We start from the raw sequence: 11,937 nt of genomic DNA, 5'->3' as shown, positions 1-11,937 counted from the left end.
GAAGGACAGGTAGCATTCGCAGTGGAAATGGAAAATTGATTACAGCATGTTGAGAAATGTAAATACAAATTCGATAGGGGAGGGGATTGTACAGTGTAAGCACACACACACACATACAGGTATACATAGATATATATAGCATATTCACTTTTATAGATAAGCATTCAAATTGCAAGAGATTGGTCCAATATGTTATCTACCTCAAATTGTTCATTGCGGTCTATATACAGTTCTACAACTGTTGCTACCACTCGACAAATTACGAATTGTGATAAGAGCAGCTATCATTATAAATAATGTTGGCTGTTATTTGGCTGTACTTGACAACTGGATAGGTTATTATTTCAGTATGATATTATTTATAAAACATTATGGCCTGAAAGAGGCGTTAACAAACGTAATATTCTGTCAATTATGCGTGCATACATACATATGTATCTGTTTACATAAATATTTCGTTTTTACTTTCCTTTTATCTACTTCAAACAACAAAAATAAACATTTAAATATATGAAAAAATTAGATGTACATAAACATTTATCTGGAAGGCGCCAAAGATAAATACGCGCGATTGTTGATACTTTTTGTAATCATGATAATGTATGTATGTATATGTATGTGTATATATATTTATATACGTTTATAAGAGCTTTTATCGCATTGACAGACATATCTATGTAGAGGGAGGATATGGCTTGGTAGGGATAGAGGTAAAGAGAGCGAGAGAGAGAGAGAGAGAGAGAAAGAAAGAACTAAAGAGACAAGAGCAGAAAACAAGACAGAGAAGCAAAGGGATAGACCCACAAGACTGAGTGGGAGGAAACAGATGGGTGAGAAAGAGAGAAAATTACCCATTTTTAAAGTAAAAAGTCAACCGTTTCCTGAAGTTTCCGCTTCAGGAGAATTTTTAATTGCTGACGAAATGTTTAATTGCTCAAAGGGCTTAAATCATGAGCGCAATGCGCAAATATTCATTAACATTGAATTACCTGTCGCCTTTGTAACAATTAAAAATATGACAGAACAGTATTTAAATTCTTAAATATATACAAATATATGTTTAAATACTGTAAACTGAATTGAATTTAATTCATGGAAGTTCGGAAAATATTTCGCTTACTTGATTAACAAGCAATTAAACCGATATCATATGATTGCTTTTAATTAAACGCGATGTTCTGCACTATCTGGCAGATTGTTGGCTGGAATTGTTTGTATCTGATATATCACAAAGTACTCAGCCGTGCAAAGTATATATGTATATGGAATGTGTATATATGTATATATGTTTGCTATACATCTATGTACATATGTACATATGTATATAAAGTTCACTTTATGTCCGTTTACGAGAGGAATGAAAAAGAGCCTGATAATAATGGCGAATAAAATGCCAGGTGGAAGTTGTTAGCACAGGTAACAACAATATATATAATATACAAATATATATGTATATGTGTGTATGTATACATGTATATGAAATCGCATTATTTTCCCATCTTGTGGCAATTACGTAAAGCCAGTAGCCAAGCGTATTAGCCACAGTTCGGAGTCAACGAGCCAATTAGACTACAATACGCAGCACAAACCTAATCGAGAGATGGTCAAAATAAGAAAAGAAATTCATGACCAACTTGAAGTCAAAATAAAGTTACGTGTCGTCGTACACCCGCTACTCTCCCCCACTATGGCGCAACCACAACAACAACAACCACTAGAGAGAAGAAAAAACACTCTAGCAAATCATTGTCTAGCAAATTGCTTCGACTCGAAGTTGGGGGAGATTTCATTCAGTTCGTTTTTCATTTTTTTTTCTTTTTGTACTTTTTTGTATTTTTTATATCTGTCTGCCCAAAAGACAACTCACTCGCATTGGTAGTTTCCCAAGCTTTTCGCGCTTGTTCTGACATGCTTTGTCTCTGGCGAAGAGGGTCGGCTCGAAGAGGGGCCAACGTTTTTATAGCAAGTCAAAAACCTATTAATGCTCAGCCAGCGCGTTCAACTTGTTACAATTCTTTACGTTTGACTCTCTTTTTGTATTTGTGTGTTGTTTCTTTTTTGTTTTTTGTATTTCCGTTTGTTTGCAAACTTATTTATTATATACCCTGCAGAAGAACAGAATTAGCAGTCTTATACAATTGATGGGTAGACAAGTGTTTGCTGGAATTTGAACTTGACTTTGTAATTTCTATAAAAAAAAGAATATTTATAAAAAAAAAAAAATAATAATAAAAAAAACTTCAAGTCAAATAAATGTACTAGAATTTAAAATCAGAAAAATAGTTTTTAAAGAAGTGTACAAAACAATTTTTTGTAACAGAAAATAAATAAAAATAAAATGAATCTATATATATGTAGTTGAGTTCATTTTTGTTTTTAATAAATATACTAAAATAAGCTTATATTTAATAATATTGTTTTTATACCCTGAACCCATTGAAAATGGGAAATCAGGGTATAATGGTTTTGTTAAAAGTATGTAACAGGCAGAAGGAGGCGTGGCAGACCCCACAAAGTATATATATTCTTGATCAGGACGACAAGCTGAGTCGATTTGGCCCTGTCCGTCTGTCTGTCCGTCCGTCCGTCCGTCCGTATGTATGAACGCGTCGATTTCAGAAGATATAAGAGCTAGAGACTTCAACTTTTTTTTAAAATGTCCGTATATATCACGCGCAGATCGAGTTTATCACTAAAAAACGATAACTCATTCCGATATTTTTTTATCGATAAAAAACCTTATCGAAGATCACTTAAATAATTATATCTCCTACATCTTTCAAGCTAGAGTCTCCAAATTTAAAATGTATATAAAGATTTATTTTATACAATTTCGGTTTTTGTTAAAATTTACCCCCACACCTAAATCCACCCCCTCACCATCATCTTTGTAAAAGTCGTATATCAAATACTAGAGACTTGTGCTTCGGTATACACATACATTTAAACATTATAATTATGTTCTGAAAGTTTCATTACGATCGTACGTCTAGAAATTAAATTATTCATCAAATAAGTTCTCCTATTATTGCCACACTGTGTGTGTGCGTGTGTGTTTGCTAATTATTTTTGAAATATCAGTTGCTTGTAGGGTTCAGGGGATCTCGTAGTCGAGCAGTCTCGACTAGAGCTTTCTTACTTGTTTTATATTAAATTTTTCACATGCTCAATTGCAGAAAAATAAGCAATCTAGGGTATTTCATAGTCAATCTCACAGAACTTTACCATTATTTATGGACTTAGATTTAAGCTAGTTTTGCTCTTTTCGAACTGCTCAATAAATTTGCCATAGACGAGGACAATCTACAGAAGTCTTCCAGGGCATTACGCCGTCGATCAATTTGTCATTTGTCCATTATTATTTATTTTCAACGATTTCCGCTAGTTTGACTTTACTATGTGGCTTTGCATTAGAGTCGCTTCTGCTGTATATATTTTGGGTAAGGGTTTTGGGTTTTTCAATACCTAGGCTGCCACACGAATTTATCTCTCTGCGAGTGTGTGCGTGTGAGTGTGTGTGAGTTTGAGTGTCTGTGTTTCATATGGCGCATTATTTGATAGCCCTTCCCTTTCCGCGGCTCCTCGAACCTCTGCCCGCTGTGTTTGGCACTGTGTCGCAACTTGAATCGATACATGGCAGCAATAACAGCGGCAAATTTCATAAATAGCTTCATGTCAGTTGAAATTTTTGACTTTCGGCTTTGACAACACCGCCCGCACCCCATATGCCCCACACACCCCGCTTGATTGAGTGCAGTACATGTGGCCCAAAATGAATTTCAATTAGGGTAAGTGGAACAGCTGCCTGACTACCTGAATGCCTGACTGCCTGACTGCCTGCCTGCCTACCTGTCTCTAATTAAGCACTGCGCGTGCCTGTGCAGGATCATTTCGCTTCTAATTCAATAAGTCAACGACGGCACATCAAGTGGACATTGACTGGAGAAATAATCACCGGAAATCTGTGAACGGAAATGGACACAATAATGGCACCCTAAGCGGACACCATCGCCGCTGGCCCATCGCAATTTAGCCAAACAAAGTGCTGGAAGGCTGTCACGGCCAAGTTCAAGTGGCAAAAGCCAAATGCTACCCCGCATCCCTAGACCCCCCAGACCTATGCCCTACGCCCCAGGCAAAATGCCTTTCAGCATGCCAAAGGCTCATTAATTCGCATTCATAAATTACGCCGGACAACAGCAGCAACAGAAAATGTCCAAATGAAGCAAAAGACGAAAGCAAATGCTGAATAAAATCTAAATCAATGCAATTTCTCGGCATATCAAATCGGAACCAAAACGGAGTTTGAATTCGTTCGAAGGTCTCATAATTTCGTCAGGCAATTCGGGCATTAATCTTTATAACGACCACTTATCAAAAAGTGCGTCAGAAAAATGTCTTTTGCATATTTGGCTAGAGTATTTTGTTTTGTTCAGTTCTTGCCCACGGGGAATTTCTCTTAATCTTAGACATTCCGTTTTATAGCTTTTATATTAGGCCTTTAATGCTACGCAATTTGTTGTCAATTGCGACATGATGCTTCATCAAAATTTTAGAAAAGCGATAAAAAAAAGTGGGTTTCCGGTTCGAAATTTTATGAATTATAAAATATTGCACAGAAGTTTGGGGAATTCACTGTTTTCTAAAGCCGAATAAAGTGGATTGGTTTTTATAAAAAATTAAATTTTAATTACAAATTATTTTTAATTGGTTTTATAAAAATCTTATATTCTTAAAAATATATTATTTTTTGGCTACTTTATCCTTTGAATATAATTTATATAAAGGTGGTGTGAACTAAAAAGCCGTAAACAGAATTTTTCTTTTTAGGCGTGGATAATTAATATGGTTGATTTGTTGCGAGCCCCAAATAACATACATATATTCCAATCTCTCGACAATTAGCTTCCAAACCGTAGATGAAACATTTTAACTCGATTTGATACGCTCCCCATGGGTGTGGATTACTATACACAACGAACGAGTTTAAATACATACATATATTTCAGAAATTTGTAAAACCCATGTATTTGCAGTGTATTTTTATATTTGCTACATTATATAGATAAGCTAATCCTTGTAAGCCTCACAGCGTCACCTTCAGCTAATCTCTATTACTGTCCATATTACAGTAGCAGCACTAACGAGTGAAGCTTTCTATTGTTTATTTTCAGTGTTTCATGTGACAAGCTCCAAATGATTTATAATACAGAGCCCAAAATGGAACAATAAATTTAAAGTGAGAAGAAAAAAAAACCGATTGTAATAGGGAGTTAAGCGCTCTTAAATGTAAACTTTTTATCAGACGCGCAGACCAAACACTCATATTACGTATACGCCGGGCTGTACGTCATGGTAATTTAATCAGTTGCCAAATAGCGTCAATGAAACAATTCGAGCGTTCAATCAAATGTCAATGCATTAAAGTGTGGTTACTTATCATACTAAAAGAGACAGATGGCGCAAGAAAGAGTGAGAGAGAGAGAGACAGGGAGTAACTGTCTTTGCTGCACGCCTCGTTGCAGATAAACGACAATAGACATTGCCCCAATTACGAACACATTGTATGAGGTGCATGTGGTTTTTATCAAACTTGCCTCCCCCCATACACACCCACAATCCCCGCCCACCCACACACAATCATCGAGTCGCACACTTGGGAGACATTTAGATACTTCTGTTGCGGCTACTGCGAGCTTGGCTTGGCTGCTGTAGCGTAATTTGCATGGCGCATGGTTTATAATTGAATTAATTGTAATATGATACGTGGCGTATGATACGAAGCTTGTGATAGCTGCAAGTCGCTGATAAGAATACAAAATGTATACTTATTTTAATGCATTTATGAGCGCAAATTGTGCACAATAAATGCACAAACACACAGAAGCTAAACTAAAAGCGCGACAATGCCAAAGATACAACAAAATGCAGTACAAACAGAATATAAAGGAAAAATAAACAATTGTCTTTTTATTTTCCCCTTTTTTCGTTTTTGCATTTTTGTCGCTGTTATTTTCGAATTTCGAATGTGCTGAAATTTATTTGCACTGCACTTTGTCAGTGCTAAAGCAGCCGCAGCCGCAGCAGCAGCAGCAGCAATAGCCGTAATAGCGGGCAACGCGTATCTGTGAGATATGCGATAAAAAAGTTTAGCAGCTGGTTTTTTTTTTTTTTATTTTATATATTTTTTACCTTCTTAATGTCGCTTCCACACAGCAACAACAGCAGCAGTTGCCGCATGCCTTCGCACGAAGTATGAACAAAACAAAAAATGTTGTATAAAGTTATAACATGTGAAAGAAAACACGAAAACAGAGACACAAAAATGCAAATAACAATAAAGATGCGTTTGCTGTATGTTAGCACTGTTTAAATTGCGAATTAACGCTAGTTGCTGACCGCTGACCGCTGCGTAGAAACCGTTACGTTCTTAACGCGCCGCATGAACTTTTCAAACTGAGACCACCGACCAGACCAGAGCAGAGCAAAGCAGAGCAGAGCAGAGCTGCCAGCAGCTAGCAGCGAACAGCAGGCAGCGCGAATCGCACACGAGCGGCACGAAGCACCGAAGAAAATGCCGACGCTGCGCCGGTCGCCGGCAGCAGCGAGCGCAACAACAACAGTTAGCAGCAGCAGCAGCAGCCCCGTGCAAAACAGAAAAGGAAAAGTGGACATGGGGTGGCGCTCAAAGTTTGCCGAGTGAGAGTGAGAGAGCTCGTCACAACTGAGCGAAAGTGGCGATAGTTAACAGCGCTGTTAAATGAGCATAGCTAACAGCTGAGTTAACAGTTGAATCTTTGAGAGCAATTTTGAGTGATTTACTGTTGAGTTTATTAAATATTAACTAATAAAAATATAGAATCCACTTCTTTAAAATGTTTTATAACAATTTATTGATAAGCTCTAACTCATTTTTTTAGCTAAGCCTCAATTTTGCGATGCCTTAATTCAATACCAATTATCGTAAATACATAAATAGGCATTTAATATAATTTAGTATATTATAATATTAGGTATTTGCTTTGTCTGTAAACTCTTACAAAATCACATATACTGCACTGACTGGTCTTTGTTTTTAAGTAATTTATGTTAGTTTTTCTCTTTTGGTTTTAAAAGCTTTCGAATTGTTGCACAAATTTAACAAAACTCGGGACTTAAAGTAAATGACTAAATTAATAGTAGTTAGGCACCATTGTTATAGTTATTCGAACTAGCTGAAGAAATAGACCGAGTCCAAAACATTGCGCAGATCGAAGTCACCCTTCTGGGGCAGCTGACGAAGAATACGATTCAATTGTCGCTTAGATAAATCCTCCACAGAGCCATCGTTTGTCAAGTCACTGCAAAGAATTACACATATATATATATATATATGCATGATGATTAAAAACTCAAAATTACTTACGCATTGCTGAAGCTGTAGGTTTTCTTCATAAACTCCGACAGCTGCTCGAGAATTGGCTGCGAGTGAAGAGCCACAAATTGCTCACGACAGATGCGATTCATCTCCGGCACGGTGCACGCATGTGTCCAAAAGCAATCATGCACGGAGACAAAGGTAATACCCTTTCGCTCACAATGCAGCGACGTGAGCATCATGTGCGACGAGTCCAGCGAATGAATAAAGTTGGGCGGAAAGGCGTTCTTTTGCTTTAGAATATTGGGTCGTTCGTACATATCCATCGACATGCTGGCATTCACGCGCAAACCTTTGCTTTGTGGATGCTTCATCTCCTGACGATTGTAAGGCTGTACGACGGGCAGACCCAGTGGTGTTACCCACTCGACATTCTGACTACAGACACCCGCTATGAGGCGCGCGCATTCCGTGAACCAGTCTTGAATCTCACGCGTTGAGGTGAACATTTCGCGCAGACTCTCAAAGGTCTTTGTGGTCAGATAAGTGGAGGCGGGCCACACCCAATCTTTGGGAAAGTCATCAATATCTTTCAGCTGGCGGGCTATCTGCAGTCGTGCACCGTAGCGTGTTACGCCGTACACGGTCGTCATCACCGTTTGCTTGATGACCTTGCGCCGCACGAATCCTTCCAGCGCCTGTGCAACATGCAATCCGTTTTCAGCATCTGCTTTCCTTGTGCGCTCGACGAGAGCTGCCACAGAACTGTACACATCCTGTGGTATTGGCGATGGGGCCAAGTTAACACTGCATGCACCCGCCTGATCACGACCCAGCGCTGCGTAATGCTGCAGCCCATTGCAGGACCCGTCCTGATGAATGGGGAAGCGACTCATGTACGCTGCAGGATCAGGTGAACGGTATACATTGGCGATTTCCATGCAACAAGCGAGGGTCTGCCATGGCTCATCCGACTTGGACCACCACATGCGACCCGTGAGTGGATTATCGGCCGAGTCCAAAATGTCAGGCATTATCTCCTCAGCATAAAGCAGACGCTCGCGCACGGAATCACGCTTCTTGAGGCCCGTCAAATTGATGCAGTGCAGCTTTAGCCAGCTAAAACCATCCACGCCCATCGGCTGGGCTTGATCAAAGATGAGCATCGAACGTGCCAGATCCGAGCCTAAATGATTCAGATGTGGCGGTACGGGATAAACACGCCCGCGAAAGTCCATGTTGTGCGGCAACCAGAATACCTTGTCTCGGTACTATAAAAGAGAAAGAATTGAGAATTTGAATATGAATGGAGACAAAAGAGGGAGAAGTTATTTACATGCTGTGCCAGCGACAAGCGGTAGAGAGCATCACACCACAAGCTGTACATTTCGGCTTGTTTACGTCGATGACCTAGTTTATCGCGGAATTGTTTAGCACGGTCCGCCGGGGTGACACCACTGCCATCTTCGCCCACTGGCAATGTGGGCAGCGGAGGCAATGAGCTTGGTGGCTGCGGCACATCCAGCTTGGCATCGCCGCCATTCTGAAACACCTTAATGATCACATCGAGAATCTGTGTATTGACACGCCACGGCACGCTAGCCAGCTGATTAAGCGAATCGAGGGCCGGATAGAGATACTGCGGATTGGAGGCATGTATGCGCTCCCACTGTTGCACAGCCTGATGGGGCAATCGTATCAACTCCGATTTGTTCAGCAAGTAGCCACCATTATGAGGAGTACTCCAGGGCTGAGGCGGACACAACATTGGCACCAAATTCGAGTCGAAGGTGAGCGTCTGTTGACGAGAGGCGCGCAGAAGACGTGACAGTACTGGATGCGGCTTTACCTCCTCCTTGACGAGCCGACCCTGGTTACGGAACAGCGTATAGAAGGCGGGCAGCATATTCTGTGGCAACGTCGTCCCGGTTGCCTTGGATTTGTTGCTCCTCTGACGCATGATATGCGCATCGATTTTAATGTCGCGCATCAGTATATTGTAGAGGAAACGACCCACACCGGAGAGTACATTGTTAGGCCAGGGCACATCGGGCAAATCCATTGATGGTCCGCTGTGTCGCTGCTCGTGCACTAATCGCTGCCACATCTGTCGCGTATTATCCTCCGTATGTCCGTTAGCCCATAAATCGCAATAATCGCTGTAAATCTCTCCAATCTTTTCGAGGGTTCCATTGTGTTTCTTCAATTCGATTTGATAGCATTGCTGCACCTTCTGGCCGAGCTCCTTAAACAGTTGACCCACTGTTGGGCTAAAGGTTTCAGAGCCCTCGGCTAGTTTGTACAGCTCCTTGATGAGTATGTCCGCGTAGTGATGTGTGTCAAGGACCTTTAGGTACGTATAGTAGTTCATATAGCCGTGCGGCTTGAAGCGCACCTGAGCACGCAACGTGTTCAGATCACGAACAATCGCAGCAGAGATTTGTTTACGCCAGGTCTGCTCGAGCTCACTTAGCTTAGTGCGCTGCATGAATTAAAATAATTAATGTATATTCAATAATAATAAACCTCTACCAACTTACACAATATTCAGCATTAGCAAATTCCTTAGTCTTTTCAATTGATTTGATGGTTATGCAACCGTCCAACTCCACCTGCAGTTGTTCACGTGCTAGCTGCTCCAGTTGAGTTTTAGTATAGCCACGCTTTGACCGCATGATGATGGATTCCTCTTGTGCTGTCTCCGCACCCACGGGCTGCACCTGAGCATTGAGATCATTAAGCAGCTCGTTATCGTAACCCAGCTGGGGCGGCACATAAACAGGAGTAAAGTTCGGACGGACTCTCCTGATAGCATCCAACGCTATGTCACGCTGATCAGATATAAATTTGGAGCGATCCATTATCTGGTTTAAGCTGAACCCCTGCTGCTCCGCCTTTGCTATGTACTGCTCAATAAACTCTTGATTTTGAGCATTTGGCTCCACTCTACCCAGGCACTCAAAAATTGCCGCATAGGTTTGCTCGCTAAACGCCAGACCATCATCATTAATCAGCTTGCATAGCTCCTGGCAACGATCAAAGGAGCCTTTGCCGGCATAACCATGCAACAAAATATTGTATAGATCAATGGTAATTAGGTTCATGCCAGGTGTGCTCTGGTAACTCTTCTTGGCGCGACTACGATAAGCGAAGATTGTGGAGAGAGCACGGTTCAGCATATTGGCCGAGACGCAAACATTCAGATACGTAGTTAAGTTAATGACCAGCGCACGTTGCTTGGCCTGACGCTCCTGTTCCTCTGAGATGTGCACCTTTGACTTGAAGCTGTTAATGAAAGTGGGAAAATTAAATTGATTGGAAGATTACGTAAGATGTTGTGGGACTAACCGTTTCTTGGACTTCGTTGTGACGGCGTTAACCTTAGGCTGGCTTTCTGCAGGAGCAACTGGTTTATGGGATTCCTCAATATAAGGTTCAATTGTCTCAAAAGGATCTAGGAGCTGCGATGCAGTTGACAGCTTGGGCGCATTTAACCTAAATGCATTTCAGGTTAGTGAATGCTTGAGTTGAGGTCAGGCAACTAGCTTACCCAAAGCTGGCTAGGTCCGCCTCGATATGCTCGTGTCCCTCGTTCCCCATGCCCTCAATGATGTCGCGATAGTTCTCAAAACTTTTGATAATCTTGTGCACCTCCGTCGGATTGGATATGATCTGTTTGGTGTATGTATCTTTACCAAAGAAAATCAGTGGCTTATCATCGTACAGGCCGGCTTCTAGTAGGGAGCTAGCAACGGCATCCAGCTCGATCTTTTGATACTCCGCCGGTTGTCGTAATATGGCTTCATCGTTGCCCGCTTTAGCGTTCTTCTGAACGCGTCGCTCTTCACGTGCGCGTTTATCCAAGATTTGCATTTGGGTTTTCTGTATGAATTCGGCGAGTTTTTTCGATTTCAGACGCTTTACGCGGGACTTACGCTCACTGGCTGTGAGTTCGGTGACTGTTGGACAAATATGTCAGACATTATCTTCTTTATTTATAAAAAACTATTCTGCTTACCTTCTAGCAGATCCACATATTTGGCGTAGCGCGGTTTTCGCAAACGTTTTTTTTTCGCCAGCGCCAGGGCATCTGTTTGGGTGGGCGTTGTTGATTGTGGGCGTACTGTAACTGTTGTTAATGCTATCAAATACATTTTCATTAATCTTTTGCTCATTATTGTGCTTTATTACAGCTACTCACTTGCCGGGCGATAGAGCATTTGATAATATTGCTGATATTGTATTAAATTATGCGCAGCGCTGCTTTCGCTGCCTCCCTTGCAGCAGCAGCTGCAGCCGCTTGTTGCGGCTGGCAGGCGCAGTACTCGATGCATGGCTGCAGCGCCATTTGCGCCCAGCAGACGATACATGTTTGATATGTAACTGCAACGTTTGATCACGAAATTTGTTTAATTTTCACACAAAAATGTTCGCTGCTTGCATAATATTTTGTTGTCCATTGCGCGTTTCACGTGTTGGCTGCCCAGACCAGGGCTGCGGTAGCTGGTCGAATGGACGATATTATCGATAGGCACGATTGTTTTTATGAGCGCCAGCATGCCAACTCGCGCTAAATAAGA

At 41.2% G+C, this 11,937-nt stretch overlaps 1 protein-coding gene across 1 annotated transcript; it reads right to left on the bottom strand.

Moving 5' to 3' along the window:
- Positions 1-6,866: 6,866 nt before the first annotated feature.
- PolrMT (mitochondrial RNA polymerase) lies at positions 6,867-11,878 on the bottom strand. The gene is made up of 8 exons (XM_030384649.2): positions 11,559-11,878; positions 11,376-11,498; positions 10,908-11,316; positions 10,706-10,852; positions 9,898-10,642; positions 8,694-9,839; positions 7,406-8,628; positions 6,867-7,340 (listed from the first exon to the last, which is right to left on the bottom strand). Exons 1-8 carry the CDS (start codon positions 11,725-11,727, stop codon positions 7,211-7,213), a joined length of 4,092 nt encoding a protein of 1,363 aa, XP_030240509.1. The 5' UTR covers positions 11,728-11,878; the 3' UTR covers positions 6,867-7,210.
- Between the last annotated feature and the right edge of the window lie 59 nt (positions 11,879-11,937).

This window comes from Drosophila navojoa, chromosome 3, assembly GCF_054131105.1.
Source record: "Drosophila navojoa isolate 15081-1374.11 chromosome 3, UAZ_NAV_1.0, whole genome shotgun sequence".
Lineage (NCBI taxonomy): Eukaryota > Metazoa > Arthropoda > Insecta > Diptera > Drosophilidae > Drosophila > Drosophila navojoa.
The sequence above is the reverse complement of the archived record's forward strand: the minus strand, read 5'-3'. Positions and strand labels throughout refer to the sequence as shown.